This window comes from Anoplopoma fimbria, chromosome 1 (assembly GCF_027596085.1).
Source record: "Anoplopoma fimbria isolate UVic2021 breed Golden Eagle Sablefish chromosome 1, Afim_UVic_2022, whole genome shotgun sequence".
NCBI classification, from domain to species: domain Eukaryota; kingdom Metazoa; phylum Chordata; class Actinopteri; order Perciformes; family Anoplopomatidae; genus Anoplopoma; species Anoplopoma fimbria.
The window spans coordinates 978,943-999,740 of NC_072449.1; the positions used below are offsets into that span (position 1 = coordinate 978,943).

General features: G+C 39.7%; 3 protein-coding genes across 3 annotated transcripts; 2 read left to right on the forward strand and 1 right to left on the reverse strand.

Annotated features, from left to right (window-relative positions):
• The first annotated feature begins 631 nt into the window (after positions 1-631).
• Positions 632-18,855, forward strand: LOC129094400 (olfactory receptor 52E4-like). The gene is made up of 2 exons (XM_054602565.1): positions 632-672; positions 17,709-18,855. Exon 2 carries the CDS (start codon positions 17,757-17,759, stop codon positions 18,669-18,671), a length of 915 nt encoding a protein of 304 aa, XP_054458540.1. The 5' UTR covers positions 632-672; positions 17,709-17,756; the 3' UTR covers positions 18,672-18,855.
• Positions 1,941-2,864, reverse strand: LOC129094392 (olfactory receptor 142-like). Its single transcript, XM_054602552.1, has one exon. It carries the CDS (start codon positions 2,862-2,864, stop codon positions 1,941-1,943), a length of 924 nt encoding a protein of 307 aa, XP_054458527.1.
• Positions 6,832-7,764, forward strand: LOC129091423 (olfactory receptor 142-like). The gene has a single exon (XM_054599032.1). It carries the CDS (start codon positions 6,832-6,834, stop codon positions 7,762-7,764), a length of 933 nt encoding a protein of 310 aa, XP_054455007.1.
• Positions 18,856-20,798: the final 1,943 nt, after the last annotated feature.

The following is a 20,798-nucleotide window of genomic DNA, read 5'->3' on the forward strand; positions in this document are numbered from 1 at the left end:
TTTCAAAAGTAAGATATAAGATAAGATAAGATAATCCTTTTTTCAGCGGGGAAATTTGCAAATTTGCAGGTATTTTAATAAAGTGAGGATATTTTTCAAAATTGATGAAATTTTTCAAAATTGTAGATATTTTACTAAATTGAGGATATTTTTCAAAAGTGACGATATTTTTTTCAAAAGCGAGAATATTTTACCAAGTTGAGGATATTTTTCAAAAGCGAAGATATTTTTCAAAATTGACGATATTTTTCAAAGGTAAGGTATTTTAATAAAGTGAGGATATTTTTGAAAAGTTAGGATATTTTTCAAAATTGACGATATTTTTGAAAAGTGAGGATATTTTTCAAAAAGTAAGTTCATTCTGTCACAGTCACGCCTGTTCACTCTTCCTGCACTCTGTCTATTTCTCTCAGCTCACAGCCCAGCCCCCACACCTGTCTGCCACACCCACCTCATCAGCACAATCCCTCTCACCTGCTCACTCTGCTGCACCTACACCCTGCAGTATTTAAACCCCAGTCAGTCACACACTCGCTGCCAGATCGTTCGTTGCATTCATGCCAGACCTTCCAGCATCATTCCCCGGACTGATTTCCCGTTGCCGACGCAAGGTTTTTGGGTTGGTTTACTTGGGACCAGACGCCACCAGTGGATTGTTGGGGCTCCAGCAAGGTAATCAAACCGTCACAGACGGTGCCATAGACTTCCGGACCAAGGCGCGGCTAAACTCGTGGAATATGGCCGCTCAGTGCGACGCTTACATGCTCGGCTTGGCGGACTATATCAAGGATGAACTTATCTCTTTCGAGCTGCCCACCTCTTTGGACGGTCTGATCGAGGTGACATCTCGACTAGACCGGCCAGGCGGCTGGTGAAACGTCAGGGACGTTTACTTTACTTACCCTCAGTCACTTCAGCCATTTTTACTTTAGTTCACTTAACTTCAGTTTACTCAATTTCACTTAATTTTACCACTAGGAAACCTCAATCCACTTAACTCCAATTTACTTTACTTCACTTTACTGCACTTAAGCATAGCTTAGTTTAATTCACTTCACTTGACTACAGTTAACTTTACTTTAACTCTGTGACTCCTAAAGAGGTCTACTTTACCTTAATTTACTTAAGTTCACCTCACTTGACTTTAGTTTACTTCATGTCAACTCTAGGACTCCTAAAGATCTAAACTTCAACCAACTTTACTATACTTTACTTTACTTTACTTGACCCAAATTTACTTAACGTCACTTTACTGTTCCTTGATTTAATAAAGAACTTTGTTTACCTTTACCATATCATGATTAATAATTGATTTTGAAAACATAATTTTTAATATAACGATAATGATTTCAAATGTCTTGTCCAGCGTCAGGGAAGTCTGTGGAGGCTCATAGAACCAGGGTTACAATCCCTTTATCAGTGCTAAGTTGTTATTTCTGGAAAAAGTGAATGTATTATTTAGTTCACTGACAAATGTTTTTACCAGCCTGGTTTCACCTTGTGATTCTGTGTATGTGAGTCATGACAAAATGTCCTGGAGACTCCACTTCAAAACCCAGGACCGATTTGGCATTGTGGATGGTGTGATCCCATCGCAAGATGCTTTCTAATTCAGTTTTTCATGATCAATGCCAAAAATCTTGGCAGTATGTGTTAACATAAACAGATATAGTTTGAATAATTGTAGTGACTCTTAGTGACTTTAAGACGATCAAAATATTAAAACCATGTTTTTTCTTTTTATTTATTTTCTGAACAAGTAGTATTCACATTTAAAGCCTTATGTGGCAGAAGACACAAAAAACATAACAGGTAATATTCACATTCAATAAATTCATAGGCTTTGTTGGTGGAAATTCTATTGTCAAAATGTCAAGATTCATTCAAATTTTTTCATGTTACAGATTTTGAGGAATTATACGATTCATAATGTCAATAGCTTACAATTTACCAAAAACAAGACTTTTACACACAAAGCGAACTTTGGTTAAATTCAGTCCATACAATACGGGATTGAAGAGCGGTGGAGATGTTAACCAGTATAACGATAAAAACATGCGCATTAAATTAGGAACATTTTTCGTATCAAATCTGCTGTGTATTATTTCAAAGAAAGCTCCAAAGGAAAAGTTGAGCAGAGAAGCGAGGTGAGGTGTGCAGGTACTGACAGCTTTCTGTCTGGTCTGTTTAGAGCCAGAGAAACAAACTCTAAGAATCCTCATGTAAGTGTAAAGTACTAAAATAACAACACAAATTAATGTAGTTATGTAAGTCAGTCCATAGATGTTAATGAATGTTGTGTCATAACAGGACAGTTTGACAACGTAATAGTTGTCGCAGTACACATTGTTAATGATGTTCCCACACAGCTGTAAAGGGACAGTAATTGATAACAAAACAGATATTGCTATGAAAGGGTATAACCATGATAGAGCAATAAGAATGGCCATCTTGTTAAATGTCATACGAGTATTATATTGTAGAGGATAACATATAGCAAGATATCTGTCATAAGACATGATGGCTAAATTAGTAAATTCTACACTGCCATATGTGTACAAAGAAAAAATCTGCAGGAAACAAAGTGGAGCAGAAACAGTGTGAACGTCAGAGAGGATCTGAACCAGAAGGAATGGAAACAACCCTGTACTACCATACAGTTCATTTACAAACAGGCTGCACAGAAAAAGGTACATAGGTTCATGTAAGCTTCTGTTCATACAGATAACAGCAATCAGCAAAACATTGGAACAAATAGTTACAACATAAAAACACATAATAATCATGAAAAATAAGTATTTAAAAATCCCTGTGTCAAAGTAGGGTGACAGTATGAAATATGAGTACTTTGTTGAGTTCATCATGATCCTCCTTTTGGTTCACAGAATAATTACACTTTGCACAGGTTATAGCTTTTGTAATGACTATCTAAACTTTCTTTGTAGCTTTTTAAATTGTTAAATGTCCAATTAAACTTATTTTGAACAATCTTCAGCATTAACACAAAACAGTGTTTATTCTACATTACAGAAAAAATTCTATCATTGAAATACAAAGCTTAGAAACTACAGACAACAGTTCATGACATTGTGTGAATTGACCTGCTGCTCTGCTGAAGTAATTGAGTCCCTCCTAACTGAGCAGAAAGCCTGCTTCTGTTTCTTTTTCGACAGGAGACGCTCATAGCAGCAGACTGACGTCATTATCACAGAACAAAATATTAATGATTTGTGATCATCAGGGAAACATGTCATGAGAAGGATTTCTCGAAAACAAATAAAATCGAAATTAAATATGTTTAGATAAAACTAAAGATGACAAAGTTGTAATACTCTTACAAACTAAAGTCCCTCCGCTTTTCCGCGGGGGCACCAAGCTAAGGAGGGTCTTCCAGACGTCCTTCTCCCCAGAAACACATTCCAGCTCCTCCTGGGGAACCCCGAGGCGTTCCCAGGCCAGACGAGATATGTAATCCCTCCAGCATGTTCTGGGTCTACCCCGGGGCCTCTTACCAGTTGCATGTGCCTGCAAAACCTCTGAAGGGAGGCGTCCAGGGGGCATCCTGATCAGATGCCCGAACCACCTCAGCTGGCCCCTTTCGACGCGAAGGAGCAGCGGCTCTACTCCGAACCCTCTCTCTAAGGCTGAGCTCCTCACCCTATCTCTAAGGCTGAGCTCCTCACCCTATCTCTAAGGCTGAGCTCCTCACCCTATCTCTAAGGCTGAGCCCAGCCACCCTACGAAGGAAGCTCATTTCGGCCGCTTGTATCTGCGATCTCTTTCTTTCGGTCACTACCCAAAGCTCATGACCATAGGTGAGGGTCGAAACGTAGATGGACTGGTAAATTGAGAGCTTTGCCTTACGGCTCAGCTCCTTCCGCCCCAGTGCGTGCTGAAGGTCACGTTCTGAAGAAGCAAACAGAACCACATCATCCGCCAAAATCAGGGATGCATTTCTGAGGTCCCCAAAATCGGACACTCTCCTCCTCCCGGCTGCGCCTTGAAATCCTGTCCATGAAAATCACAAACAGGATTGGTGACAATGGGCAGCCCTGGCGGAGGCCAACACACACTGGGAACAAGCTCGACTTTGTGCCGAGTATCCGGACACAGCTCTCACTTTGGTCATACAAGGACCGAATGGCTCGTAGTAATGAACCAGGTACCCCGTATTCCCGCAGTACCCCCCACAGGACTCCCCGAGGGACACGGTCGAAGGCCTTCTCCAAGTCCACAAAACACATGTAGACTGGATGAGCAAACTCCCATGCCCCCTCCAACAGACATGCAAGGGTAAAGAGTTGGTCCGCTGTTCCACAGCCAAGACGGAATCTAGATATATTGGTGCGTCTTTGTTGGAAGACAAGATTTCAGTTGTAAATTTTGTATTTTTAGGCCATGCAAGCCTGAACGCTGATCGGTAGTTCGTTCCGTAACAGGTCATTAGTTTATTGTTGCCTTATTCCTGTGGAAGTAATTAAGTGCAAATTTACTCCATCACTTACAAATAATAATTATATATACATATATATTAAGTAAACACAAATCTACATATATGATATGTATGTATTAGTATGAATAATATTCTGAACTTGCATGCCATTTAAGAAATGCAGGTATTATGCTGTTGTAAACTGATGAAAGGAAGGAACCCAGCTGTGACCCAAGATCAACTCTTTCTTTCATTACCTGTTAGACTGCTCATTCAGGAACTTGACTTGTACTACCTGGACTACTGCAACTTTTTTCTTGCTGGGGACCCTGTCTCTGTCACCAGTCCTCTGCAACCTTGACCTCTACAACTAGTCTCTGGACCTCTACAGCTAGTCCCCAGGCCTGTGCAACTAGTCCCCGGACCTCTATATCTAGTCCATGGACCTTTCAGCTGGTTTCCAGGCCTCTGCAAATAGTCCCTCGAACTTCCAACTAGTTTCCAGTCATTTGTAACTACTCCCTGGACCTCTGCAACTACTCCCTGGACCTCTACATCTAGTCCCTGGACCTCTACCTCTAGTCCCTGGACCTCTACAGCTAGTCTCCAGGCATCTGCAACTTGTTCTTGGACCTTTCAGCTAGTTTGAAAGCATCTGCAACTAGTCCCTTGACCTTTACAACTATTATCTTGCCTCTGCAACACATCCTTGGACCTACCAGCTAGTTTCCAGGCCTCTGCAACTAGTCCCTGGACCTTTCGGCTAGTTTCACAGCCTCTGCAGCTAGCCTCCCGCCTTTGCAACTTGCCCCTGGATCTTTAAGCTAGTCTCCAGTCCTCTGCAACTAGTTTCCCGGTCTCTGCAACTAGTCCCTGGATCTTCAAGGGAACTTTCATGGAAGTGTCGGAGGCTTTCCCAAGTAGATGGCATATGTTATCCCTATCGGGTGGTTTGGGTTTCCCCCGTGCTTCCCTCCCAGTTGGCTTCCAGAACAGCTTCATGTGAACCTGTCCAGGAGGAAAGCATATCAGATTTCTGAACCATATATGGGACGGCTGTGGCTCACGAGGTAGAGCGCATGTCCCATAACCACAAGGTTGGTGGTTCGAACCCCTCTACATGCCGAGGTGTCCCTGAGCGAGACACCTAACCCCCAGTTGCTCCCCGGGTGTTTCTTAGCAGCCCACTGCTCCTCTGGGATTGGTTAAATGCAGAGAACTGTAATTTCCCCATTGTGGGACTAATAAAGGCTTAATTATTATTATTATTATTATATCAGCTTACTCCTTTTAAAGCAAACCAGCAGTTTTAAGTTCATTTTGGATGTCTGAGCTCTTCGCCCTGTCTCTAAAGGACAACCCAGATTTGTGGGCGTACTATGAGACATGCAAAAGACCTTACTTTATACATGGAAAGTAAAAGCCCCTGTACCCAAGTCCCTTGGCGTAACCATTCCAGGACTCCAACGAAAGACATTAGTCTGGCCTCATCTCTTGGTCCAAACTGTCTTGGGAGACCCTACCAGGAGTTATTTCCTCTGACAACACAGCTCCCAGGGTCACTGGGACAAACCCCTCCACAACAACAAGGTTGAGGCCACATTATGTTTCTTTATGATTTTGGGACGACATCACTGATTTCTGGGACTGATTTTTACAAGCTGGCTGTTTCCATCCACAAACCAACATTACGTAGGTTAGGTTTGATGAGGAAGTGATTCTAAATTGCTCATAGTGGTGAGTGTAAGTGTTAATCGTCACCTGTCTACATACGTCCGCCCTGTGACGGACTGGCGACCCCACCACTCTGTACCCAGTTTCTTGTCCAATAAGGGTTGTGATTAAAAAAACATGAACAGGATGAGTTGGAATAGATGGTAAGATTAATTGGTGATTAAAAAAAAACGGGTATTGATGGGAACCATTTCTTTGTCTTTCTTTTTAGTTTTTCTAAACTGTGTGAAATGTTCTAAAGTCATTCTACAAAGTTGACTTTTTTGCTGAATAATTAATCAATCGCTATCAATGGGATCATTCACAATGAGGTCATTCTGCTGCTGTTGGTGTCCTCTGTCTTGAAAAGTATAAAAGACATCAATCGTTTCAACTCAGTTGTCATTAATCCTGAAGGACAATAGGTGAATGCTCAATTTCTCAGTCATTTGTAAGCTCAGTATGATATTGAATGAAATGGTAGATTTGGGGGTGTTTGTTAAAACTGTTTTCATGACAATTATTCTGTTCAGGATTACCACACTGATTTATGGTCATGTGTGTTTGGTGTTTAAGTTCCAACCCAGTCCAGATTTAAACCAGTGACATTTTAACAAATATATAACAAATGTTAACATAATTATTTGTTTGTGTGCACAGTAATATTGTCAGAAACCAAAGTGAGAATGATGATTAACTCCACACAGGTTTCTTATTTCACACTTGCTGCCTACTTTGACACCGGTGGTTTTAAATATGTATGTTTCATGGTTATTTTGTCTGTATATATGTTAATAGTTCTTTCAAATATTTTTCTGATTGCTGTTATCTGTATGAACAGAAGCTTACATGAACCTATGTACCTTTTTCTGTGCAGCCTGTTTGTAAATGAACTGTATGGTAGTACAGGGTTGTTTCCATTCCTTCTGGTTCAGATCCTCTCTGACGTTCACACTGTTTCTGCTCCACTTTGTTTCCTGCAGATTTTCTGTGTTCACTCTTATGGAGCTGTTGAATACTTAAACTTAGCCATCATGTCTTATGACCGATATCTTGCTATCTGTTATCCGCTACAATATAACACACGTATGACATATTATAAGATTGCCACTCTTATTGCTTCAACGTGGTTATTTCCTTGTTTTGCAATGGTTGTTTTGTTATTTTTGACTTCTCCTTTAAAGCTCTGTGGGAACATCATTTACAAAGTTTACTGTGATAACTACTCTGTTGTAAAGCTGTCCTGCTCTGATACCAATGCAATTAACGTATATGGACTGATTGCAACTTTTAGCACAATCTTTGGCTCTTTACTTTTAATCCTTTACTCTTACATGAAAATTCTTCTAGTTTGTTTCTCTGGCTCTAAACAGACCAGACAGAAAGCTGTCAGTACCTGCACACCTCACCTCGCTTCCCTCTTGAACTTTTCTGTTGGTGCTTGCTTTGAAGTATTACAGAGCAGGTTTAATATGAACAATCTACCCAATGTCTTCAGAATTTTTCTATCGTTATATTTTCTAACATGCCCGCCGCTCTTCAACCCTGTACTGTACGGCCTGAATCTGTCCAAAATCCGTGTCATATGTAAAAGTCTGATATCAAATCGAGACTATTAATATTAAATTGTTTAACAGGTTTTCATAGATGAGCTATTTTAATCAGACTGTGTACTTTAATGTAGATCTGTGCTTCTTATAATGACACAAATAAAGTACATTAACTCAACAATTTGTTCTCTGTTAATACAGGAAAATCCACGGCACTCCTGATAAAGTCTAACAACACTTTTAGAAATAGCACAATGCCATGTCAGATTGAGCTAGACTTAAAATCAAATTTACAATTACACCCATATACATATATTAAGATTGATATTATATTACATTATGAATATTACATAAATGAAACATACATATCTCTTCTTCATTATCTTATTAAGTGAACAATTCAGTTTACTACATTAACATGTCTGATGAATTTTCACAACTAGTCATATCTGTAATGTTTGCACAAATCACGATCATGTGACCTCAGCTTTTATAATTGTGTATGTCATTTTGAAAAAGGTATTCCATTGTTATTTATTCCATTTTTAACACGCTTTGACCTGTTTCATACCTCTGCAGTCTGTTTCTTGTGCTGCTTCAGCATTTGAATTTCCTTCTGAGGTCAATAAAGATCTTATCTTTTCTTATTTACAATGAACAGACAGCATGTGAAACCCACTCATGTTCTAAATCTGTATTGTCATGATCACAGCAAGTACTGTGAAGCAGCCGTTGGCAATAACATTAAGGACACCAGGCTCACTCCAACAATGCTCATCAGATAAATAAAACATATTAGATCAGCTTTATGGTTTAAATGCATGGATTAAATACTCTTTTGATCATGTTTTTTACATTTTCTGAATATCTTCCCAAAGCATGTGAAAGGAGGAGAAGAGTTCTTATAGATGGATTGCAGACTATTGGTTTATGAACTGGATCAATATACAGTGTTTTGGCACTAATGGAAGTAGATTTAGTCTGTGTGTGAATTAGTTTTTTTTCCATTTTTATCCATAGTGGGATATCTCCTGGAGCGGTAATGTTGATATTTGGATAATGTTCATGATTATGTTTGGTTGATGTGCTGTTAGGTGATGGCGGACTAACATGCCTGGATGTTTGGTTTGCTGTTAGTCAATGGAGAACGGGTCATGTAAAGGACCAGACACAAACATGAAATATTCATTCATTTATTCATTATGCTGCTCTATGCCTAGACTGCCGGGAGACTTCCCATGATGCACTCAGCTCCTCTGTCCTCGGCTCGCTCGCCATCTGTATGCATCTTTGTCCCGTTAATGTTACTAGCTCGAGATCTTCTCTCTTCCATAGTATGGTGTTTCTCCTCCTGCCGCTTTCTGCAGGTATTTTTGACTCGTGAACTGCTGAGTCTGGATCTATAATTGCAAGGCAACTACAGCCTCCATGTTCCTGCTTAACACTTGTTGCTACAATTATAATTTATTAAAATGATTATTATTGAGAGTCAGGCTGGAGGATGTGGTGGTGCCAATCTGCACAGCTCGGGTCTGCCTGTCATGATCCAGTATAGGTTCATCTACGTTCAGACACCTTCTATGGTCACGAGCTTTGGGTAGTGACAGAAAGAAAAGAGATGGAGGACACAAGCGGCCGAAATGATCTTCCTTCGTAGGGAGTCCGGGCTCAGCCCTAGAGATAGTGAGAGGAGCTCAAACATCCAGAGGAAGCTCTGAGTAGAGATGCTGATCCTTTGTTGACAGGAACCAGTTGAGGCATCTGATCAGGATCCTCCTAGTTGCCATGGCGAATCGCCCCGGATAAGTGTCAGAAAATGGATGGATGAGAAGCATGTGACTCTTGTTCCTATCCCTGTCCTCCATGTTACATACATACCAACAAACTTAAAATAAAGTTCTAAACATTTTGCAGAGCTGGAGCATTAAGCCAAGTCTATTTTATTGTGGCTTAAATCCTAAAGAGGTCTCTCTAATCTCCAGACGCCCCTTATTGTTAGAGCATTGATTAGAAAACAAACACCACCCTTTAGCTCGACCTAAAGTATAAATACTAATAATAACTATTTTTGGTATATCTCTGGAATGCAACGGTCTAGGCACTCACTTTAAAGGCCTTTAAAGAAAATTTGCAATCCAGAATTGAACAGCACTGTTTTTAAGAATCTTTGTAATAATTCCATTAATTAATGTCTCCTGTGATTATTGACCATTTTTTGTGTTGAAAGGAGTTGTTGTTGTTGTTAGCTGTTAGCTGAAGCCAACTGAGAAGATGTATCCCATGATGCATTGGGCCGAGTCTTTCGCCAAATCAGAGGCTGTACTGTTGACCTGTATGTGTGACAGTGCTGATCTCAGGGACATGTACAATAGAATAACATGAACTTCGACTCAACCTGGTATCAGTAGATCTGTGCTGTTTAGAATAAAATAAAACAAATGGAATAAATAATGAGCAGAACATGCTTTGCACACTTGGATTGTATTGTAAAGAGTGTAGCCAGGATGCACTGAGCAATCTATGGATACAAACACATTCTTTTTACTTCATTTTTTATTGAGTTAAATTAATGTAGAATCAGCCAGTCATATTTTAATTGACAAAGAAAGAAAAAGAAGCTACATCAAACAGAAATATGAATAATAATGTAAAGAAGAATTACATTTATTTGGCTTCTTGACACAGAAATAGACAGGAAGTGACATCAGAAGAAAAGGAGCCTCGTGGCCCTGAATGAATAGTTAGATGAAGGACCTGTGACCAGTACAACCAGACCAAGCAGCTGAGGCAGTACTGATTGGAAGAAATTAGATATATTTTTGATCAGTGTTGGCTACAGTGTTAAGTTCATTTTCCTGGGTTAGGGTTAGGGTTAGGACTCGAACAACACAGCGTTAACCCTGCGACGTAAAACGACCATCGAAAAGCCCCAAAGGTGTTTCATTTATACGCAGAATCTCCGGTTATTTACAGAGCTTCTATCACAAGTCTCCATTGTGTGTTGTGAGTCTTTGCAACAGTGGGGAGATGGAGACAGTAGTACTACTACTACTACTAGTACTAGTAGTACTAGTAGTAGTACTACTGTGTGGTAGTACTGAAGTTATGTTTGACCCAAATGTGCCCCGGGACACCAAATGGCCCTGTTGATGTACTGAACCTGGTGGAAGCATGAAATGCTCAGTGAAGGAAGCAGGAGGACTCAAAGGTGTACTGTGTTGATATTTATCTCCCTTTATACTCAGTAACACTCTGCTATCATTTACTTTATCACGGTTTCCGGCCTTCACCTAAGGGACAAAGATGTGACCTCGTTCTCAACCTGCTGCAGCTGCATCCTAACGTTTCAAAATGATGATGATTAAAGTCAAGAAAACTGGTAGAAACTATCATGAGTCACGTTGGTTGCTGCTCCGACTTTGTCTTAATAAACATGATATTTTCTGTTTACATAGTACTTTTTATTTCCCCTCTGCTATTAAATACATTCATCTCATTTCTCAAATCTGACACAACATGATGTGACTGTTTCTAAAATTGAGTGTGTCAGGTCTATTGGTTTCAGAAAGCAAATCAAGTATGAGTAAATGTACTTTTGTTTAAAACACACTGCACGGAACAAATCAGTGGTCAATATCGTGAAAGAGAAGAGGCTAATGCTAAGAGCCTACATTTGAAATCAGGTTTTTACACGAAACACCTATTTTGTTGTTTTGTTTATTTCTGCTATGATGTCATCTCTCTGCCTTGTTTACATTGTTATTGCTTTTATTGTTTCTGTCTTTACCATGTAAAGTGCCGTTGAGTACCTTTTAAGCGCTATACAAATAAATGTATTATCATTATTAATATTGAAGATTGGATTTAGATATCAGAGAGCCTACTTTGTTTCCTCTGGCCCTGTTGATCTACAAAGTCCCAAAGACAGCTGAGGAGGACCATGAGAGCAGGATCAGCTGTGACCTGGATCTGGATCAGAGTCCCAGTAACGGTTCTCCGTTTGGCCCAGAGGCCCTCTAGATAGATGCTTCTAAGAAAAATCAATACCTCAGTTATTTTACAGTAGCAAATGAATGAAAACACATTTCTAAAAAGTTCAAACATCCTACTTTTTTAACCACTCATTTTTAGTTAGGGACCTAATCAGGTTGCTTTTATTTCTAATGGACAGATTGGAGGAGTGAGGCTAAGACACATCCATTGTCTCCATAGAGAGCTGGTCTGATCAGCTAGTTTGGCCTAAAACATTCTCAGCACTAATCTGGTGACAAATTCGTCAAAAACTTTGAAGGAGCCAGATCCTTTTACACAATTTCCCCGTATTTACTTTTTCAAAGTTTCAAAGTTAAGATTGTCCAGGAATAATTTAGAAATCTCCTGACAGCCCCAGACCTTCACAGGCTCTGAAGACTAGATGTCTTTGGTAGACATATTTCAAACCATCCCTGGATTTAACCACCTCACCATACGATTATGTTTGGACAAAACATAAAGGTGTTTAATGGTTTATTGTGATGGATTATTTATGGGAAGATGTTTTTTGGGGGAAATGATTTAAACTAGTGGCTCTTTTGAGGCAAAGGAAATCTATCTAAAAATTGATGATTGTTTGGAAAATGATCGGGGGGATTAGAAGTAAATAGGATTTGTTTTTCCTATTAGTGCCGTCCTTGTTTTCTAATCTCTCAGTAAAACATTTGTCTGGTGGCTGCCATCAACCCCCGTCAGAGAAACAAGAAAACATTATCTTTCATGTGGTCACTACACAGTAGCCCAAACACTACCCTGTGTTCTGTAGTAACCATAGCGACAGCAGAGCGTCCTCCCATGATGATAATTGGCCTGTTAGTGAAACTGGTTGGAGCCTCCAGAGTGTCCAGGTGTCCACAGACTCCTCTGGGGTTGTCCTCGTGGTTACAGATGATGAAGAGATACAGAGAGGAGCTCCTCCGGGGCTCATTACTGTCAAAGGATACAGCAAACAAGACGAGTCCCTGATGTCCTCATGTCCTCATGTCCACCACAACAAGGACAACTAACAGAGCTTTGACCTACAGAGGACCTCTAACTGGAGGACGAGTCCCTGATGTCCTCATGTCCTCATGATCATCACAACAAGGACAACTAACAGAGCTTTGACCTACAGAGGACCTCTAACTGGAGGACGAGTCCCTGATGTCCTCATGTCCTCATGTCCACCACAACAAGGACAACTAACAGAGCTTTGACCTACAGAGGACCTCTAACTGGAGGACGAGTCCCTGATGTCCTCATGTCCTCATGATCATCACAACAAGGACAACTAACAGAGCTTTGACCTACAGAGGACCTCTAACTGGTGGACCAGTCCCTGATGTCCTCATGTCCTCATGTCCACCACAACAAGGACAACTAACAGAGCTTTGACCTACAGAGGACCTCTAACTGGTGGACGAGTCCCTGATGTCCTCATGTCCTCATGTCCACCACAACAAGGACAACTAACAGAGCTTTGACCTACAGAGGACCTCTAACTGGAGGACGAGTCCCTGATGTCCTCATGTCCTCATGTCCACCACAACAAGGACAACTAACAGAGCTTTGACCTACAGAGGACCTCTAACTGGTGGATGTAACGTCTCACTGTGACAACATATGTGTGTTTACATCAAGTACTGTGGCGTAAAAGGCTTCAAAATAGGCTTAAAGAGAAACAATGCATTTTAGTGATACAGAACACATATAAATATATTTTGTAAATAAAACTGTATGAGTATAAAAATTCATCGGAAGTTTGAAAAAAGACCTTGTTTCTATCCAGGTGGACTTAAAACTTCCATCACAAAAAAGTAAGAGCCCAACTAATTCTGGATTTATTTTGGGCTGATAAATCAATATTTGAGAGTTTCTTTTAACGCAAACACATAACATATTGTACTTTTTACAGTTTAATAATAAATGATCAGTGCTCTCCGTTGAACAGCCTATGTAATGGACACACTGTTTCTAAATTAACTCCAACATATCTTTGACAATTCTGTACTTCAATTTCTTTCCACTTATCGGCCAACATATACGCTGATGATACCGTTATATGTACTGCGATAAAACAGATTAAATAGTTTAGATACTTGAAATCAGCCTTTTTTATTTCCTGTGTTAATAAACAGTTTTCACTGTTCTTTTCAACAGTAATACTGAACCAGGCAAAGTGAGCAAATGCCCTGGGGCCCCAGAGCTTTAGACACCCTGAAGGGCCCAGGTTTTACTGTATTACAATCACACAGAGGTCTGATTACTTGCAAATTTGTTTGTGTGCACACTTCAGTGCACACTGAAGGTCACGTTGTACCCACACGGCGTCCCCCAGCAGGTCAATCTGGTTAATCCTGTATGTGTTTATGATTCATTATGAATAGTACAAGAACTCACTGCCCAAACAGTCACAAGAAGGTCTAGTCAATTTTAAATATGCCAACTGAGCTTTGACTTCCATACGTGGTATTAAAGACGACTGACCAGCTCCACTTTATTTATTTATGATTTATAATAATACTATTTGGCTATTATAACGCTGACCTTGTTGTTTGTGTGTCACTTCCATGTCACTACTAAGGGGGGCCTAGATGGATGGAGCTAGAATACTCTGGCAGCCCCTCACTCATGGTGATTCAGGTCCCTCAGGTAGTCACCACTCTGAAGTTGAGAATGTATTTAACTATTTAAAGAAAGGGTACCACACCAGCACATGGGTCCATTGGGAGCAGGGCATGTCTGTGAAAAAGGACCAAATAGGTCATCGGTCTGGTTTGTGGTGGAATCTGTTGTTGTACACTTGGTCCAGTGTAGGTTGTCTTGTAATTCACTGGGGAAGAGGGCAGTGCCAGGTGAGTTGAGTGACAGCAGTAGCGTGCCAAAACAAAAAGAGATGACCATGGCAGCCATCGGGTTTCGAGGATCAAAGGCCTGAAATACAATTTGTTGAACTTGTAGTTTCGGAGTCGCTCTGGTTGCCGAATGAGTAGTATCACGTTGGAGTAAGTTTGATTGAATGCAGGTAAAAAGTCTGTGTGGAGAGCAAAAGAGGCTTAGTCATCAGACCCAAAGCAGTGGTCCCAATGTACAGGTAGTCCAAGGTACAATATCAAATAGATATTAGACTGACATAGGAGACGGTTTTGCACCTTAGGACCTTTCTTCCTTATCAGACAGCCATGCTGCCCTTTCGCGGTCTATTTGCTGACCTACACCCCTAACTTCTGGTTATTGAAAGAGCCAGTAGAAAACACAACTTCACTTCACTGAAGTGTCCAGCTAATCCTCTGTAATACTCTAGAAAGATGACTTATACAAGCAGCAGGCACAAGCGTTTTTCTCTTTGTGGGTTTCAAGATCCACCTAATCATTCGGCCCTCCAGCGCTTCCAGCAATCCCAACTCCTTTGAAGACAAGGAAAACTACACCCTTCCACTGAAGTAGCTGGTTACGGTGGAGGTCAACACTTTGCCTCTGGTCCTCCATGAACCATGGCCCCCCTACATCCCTTGATTGTTGGCCCCTGGCCCATAGCTACATCTGCCAAATCAATAAATGTAAAAATAGGTAGGGGCCAACACAGATATCAGATTACCTTATTTATCAACTCAAGAGAAATGATTAAATCTGAGAGAGAAATTTAGACAATTTAAGGCATGAATTGTCAGTTTTGAGGAGACAGTTTTACTGTTCAGTCAATCAGGATCCGTTCGGTCCGACTTTAATTTACTGCTAAGAGCTTTTGAATTTGCTTTAAAGGGATAGTGTGTAAGTTTTAATGACATCTAGATGTTTGTGGTAGGTTGCAACCAACTAAATACCCCTCAGCTCAGCCTTCCCTTTCCAAACGTGTCGGAAAACTACGGTGGCTTACAGGTAGGGAAAGGTATCTGTAAGACAGTCATTGTCTTCTGTCCTCCTCCTCTGTCTTCTGTCTTCTGTCCTCCTGTCCTCCTGTCTTCTGTCTTCTGTCTTCTGTCCTCCTGTCTGCTTGGACGTTTACTAAAAGAAGCTTTTGGCAAATCATTCATGCTGTGCTTGTTGAAACAAAGGCGGTGGCAGATCAAATCTGATATCATGATAATAAATGACATCAAAACCGTTAAAAAGTACCATGTCAATGCACAAGCAACGTTGGGGCGTATCAATACTACGGGGGGGGTATTAAAGCGCTGAGTCAGCGGTTCAGCAGGGACATGTGGAGGAAGGGATGGATGGATGAGAGTCAGCGGCTGACACCATCAACCTGCAGACGGGACACGTTTACTGACCAACTCCCAAACACCACCAACAAGGCAAACCTGCTCTTTGTTTTTGATCCTCTAATCTGATTTTTTTTTGACAACCTCATATCGTTGAAGGTTATTTCACCTCAGATTGTTCTATATCAGTTCAAGTTTTGATTTTTTTGATTTAACCAGCCTTACTCTAGATAGTGATATTTCTAGAATACATCAGCTAAACAAGTTAAACGATGAACTCCCCCGGCTGAATCTTTCGATAAATAGCATTATACGTTCAGTACGTTTACAGTTTTCTCTTTTGGTTTGTTTCTCAAAGTGTGTCGTAGTGTTGCTGTGTTGTTTTTGCTTTGACATATATTTGCTCTTGAGTCCTTTCAATGTCACCATGAAACCAGAGCACATACCTTCTGTTGAATGGCACAAAATGTGGAGAATGTTTGTTTCTCAGCACACCTGATATTTCCTCAGAGGTCCTACCGTCTATCCTTAAGAGGTTGAAAGGTATAACTGAACATAGGAGGACAGACATGCAGCAGATGTCGTCTCCACTGAGGAAGATTTGAGAAATATAGGTAGTGGGATGAATCCAAACATTGGCCTGTTTAAAGAAGTCAATTCTCTTTGTCTTAATGAGAAAAAATTAGCTCTGCACTGTCCATGTGTGAGGAAGTTTAAATGTTAATTACAGGATCCAAATGTCACTTTATTACAGTCAGAGTTCTCATTGCTACAGAACACATCTCAACTAATAAATAATATACATGAGTGACTTAAAAATCTTGCAAATCCCTGTTTGTTTCATTTGCTGTGAAAACAAACAATGAACATGGCTGAAACATGGGACTGATTTTAACCCATTACTATGATTGTTTTGAACTTTTGTTTTTTAATATTCAGGATTTAATGCAATGCGATGCTTAAAAAATAAGAAATAGACTCTCAATCAGCTACGTTCCCTTGTTATGTTATATTTACATATAATTAATGACATTGAAATATACAGAAAAAAAGCATCATATAATTGTTTTCCCACTACGATGTCAAATATTGCTGATAAAGACATTATTGTCTCACAACTCATTACATTTATTATGTGTAACGTTATATTTTTGTCCTTTGTTTACTTAATATTGGCATTGTGTTTCTTCATCAGCTGTTTACTCATCATCTGAATCGACGGTCAAACTATAAACAATGATGAACAGATTGAAAAATGCTCTGAAGCAAATCTATTTTTGAAGAGATCAAACTATCTTGATAAAATAAAGTTCTAATCACTGGATCTCTCTGTGTTCTCAGGCTGACTGCTGGCCTCCTCACTGAGCAGTACATGTTGAGCGGTAGTACTACTGTTAGTAGCAGCAGTACATGTTGATGTATATTCTATGTGTAGCAGTAGTACTCCTGTTAGTAGCAGCAGTACATGTTGATGTATATTCTATGTGTAGCAGTAGTACTCCTGTTAGTAGCAGCAGTACATGTTGATGTATATTCTATGTGTAGCAGTAGTACTACTGTTAGTAGCAGCAGTACATGTTGATGTATATTCTATGTGTAGCAGTAGTACTACTGTTAGTAGCAGCAGTACATGTTGATGTATATTTAGTAGCTGTTAGTAGCAGTACATGTTGATGTATATTCTATGTGTAGCAGTAGTACTCCTGTTAGTAGCAGCAGTACATGTTAATGTATATTTTATGTGTAGCAGTAGTACTACTGTTGATTGAACTCTTAAAAGTGTTTCTCTGTTTTCAGGTAATCCAACTAAATCCCTGAACGGAGGAGTTTTCTGAGGACGGGAGAATGAAGAACGTCACCATGCACAAACACTTCATCCTCGACGGCTTCAGTGAACTGGGAGTGTTGAGGCCCGTCCTCTTCATCCCTTTCTCCATCATGTTCGTTGTGTCGCTGTCCGCCAACTCCCTGCTGCTGTACGTGGTCGTTTCACAGAGGAGCCTCCACTCACCGATGTGCATCCTCATCGCCGGCATGGCATGTGTGGACCTGAGCGTCCCGGTGTTCTGGGTCCCCCACATGCTGCTGAGCTTCTTGTTTGACTGGAGGGGAATCTCTCTGATCGGATGTCTGGTCCAGATGTTTTTCATTCACTTTGTAGAGACTTTTCAGTCAACGTTGCTGGTGTGGATGGCTCTGGACCGCTACTTTGCCATCTGTAAGCCTCTCACCTACCATGAACAAATGGCTTTACCTACATTTCTCAAGTTTATAATCCCGCTTGTGGTAAGAAATTTCATCATGGTTACACTGTTTGTGAGTCTGGCAGGAACATTGTCCTTCTGTGCTTCAAATGTGATGAACCACTGTTTCTGTGAGCACATGGCCTTAGTGCAGCTGGCCTGTGGAAGTACTGCCATCAACAACCTGGTTGGGTTGATGACTGCACTCCTCAACGTGGCCGATTTCATCTTCATCACTGCTTCTTATATCGTCATATTCAGCTCTGTGCTAAAGTCCGGCAAGTCAGGTGCCAAAACTCTCCACACCTGCGTCACCCACATTGTAGTCATCACGGTCAGCCTGACCATCACACTTGTTGCTTTCCTGTCGTATCGGATCAGAAACGGTTTACCTGCCGCTGTTCGGGTGTTCTTTAGCACCATGTACGTGATGTTCCCGAGCTGTTTCAACCCGATCATCTACGGCATTAGAACAGCAGAGATTAGAAAGCACATCCTAAAAACACTGAGACGCTGAACTGGGCCCTATTCTTAAAACGTCTCCATCATATGTCAGCCCATCTCCATGTGTCAGAGGTGTTTTAATATCATGCAGAGAGATGATATTCTTGAGCAGATGATTGTTATAATGAAAAGCTCAGCGCACCTGCAGATCAAAAGAAACATGGAAGAGCTTACAGATCAAAAAGGTAGTTACATTATATAAGACCATGTCAAGGCAGAACAAATCAGTACACTTTCCAGAAAGTCAACTCGGGTTGAATGCTTTGTTTAAAGAATAAACTGTATTGCATAAAACTCTGTTTTCAGTGGTTTCTTCAAACATCATTGGGACTCCAATAGGTATTTGGTAGAGAATAAGTAAAGAGTTGGAGCGGTAATTCGGGCTTCATCGACTGGCCCAGTCCGAGTTCCGCTACCTGACATTTCGGCAAGCCAGACAGGAGGTTTTGCAGAACTTCTGCTTGGATCAGAGCCCAGGTGGATCAACCTGCATCTCAGAACATCAGTGGCCACTAAATTCAAAAGGTAAGCAGAGCCTTTTATTTCGGCAAAATCTGATTGTATCTGAGTGCAGGAATTTGCCCAGGTGAGACAAATCAAACACATGCCTGAAATGTGAATAATATCACCAAAACTAATGTCGCTAGAATGTGTCTAAACTAAGAGCACTGATTAGACAGAGCTGGATTTAAGTTTATGTTTTATGTGTGTCTAAGTCTAATGTAGTATGTGTATGAAATGTATCACCATGATGCAGAAAGAGAGGATGAGTGGAATCCATGCATGTTAAATCAGAGTGGTCATATCTGAAAGCGGTGAAGGCAGTTCATACATTAGAAAAAAGAAAATAAATATCAGAGGAGAGAAAAAAGTGTTGAAGCCGGCAAGAGGTCCCTATACGCTCTAGATAAGGAGGGTGTCTAAAGGAGTAGAGAGGTAACAGAGATTACGAAATCTGCGAGCTCATACATTTCAGAGTGAAAAAAAAGAGAAAAGTGTTAAAACCAGCAAAACCACCAAATAGTTTGGGAAGGAGCTGGTTAGAGAGAATATTGCATGTATCGCTAGGAGCCTTTTTAGGACGGTGAAAGGTAGCAGAATTACTGTGGGCGGCTTTAGGACCAGGTTAGAGAATAGTACAAACATCATAAAAAACATAGTATAGTATGTCTTAAAAAGAACATTAAAAGTCAGAGTATAGTGTTTAGAAAAAATGTAATGAAAAAAACATTGCCTAGTATGTCATAGAAATAAAGAAATAAAAAATCACAGTATAGTAAGTCATAATGTTATAAAAAGGTCATTGAATATTATGTCGAAAAAATATCATTAAATAGTCATAGTATAGCATGACATGAAAAGGAAATAGAAATTCCATAGTATATTATGTCAAAAAATTTAATAAAAAAGTCATAGTGTAGTATGTCGAAAAAATAGTTTAGTTGTTAATAAAGACATCCTAAAAATGTCATAGTATAGTAAGTCATATTAATGTCATAACAAAGGTTTAGTATTGTTTGTAAAAAAAAAGTCATAAGAAATCACAAAAAAGACATATTATAGTCTGTCGAAACAAAATTATTAACAAAACTTACTATATCTATAAAAAAGGTTATAAATATGTCCTAATGAAGTAAAAAAGTCATTATTTAGTATGTTGAAAAAATTGTGATAGTATAGTATGTCATAAAAATGTCATAAAAAAGTCAAATTATAGTATGTCATAGAAATGTCATTAAAAAAATCATACTATATAGTATGTCATGAAAAATAAATTAAAATTTCCTAGGGTAGCATGTTATAAAAAGAACAGTATGTCGAATTTATTTTTAAGTAATTATATAATATGTCAGGAAAAGGTCATAAACGTTTCCTAGCATACTATCTTATAAAATATCATAAAAAAAAGTATATAGTATAGTGTGTCAAACAAAAGTCATTAAAACTGCCATAGTATAGTATGTTATAAAAATGTCATAATTATAGTATCTCAACATTTTTTATCAGAAAGTCATGGTACAGTATATCATTAAAAAGTCATGAAAATGTAATTGTAGAATATATCATTATATGTTATATATTAATTTTATATAGCGCTTTTCTAGATACCCAAAGACGCTTTACATAGGGCGAAGACAAA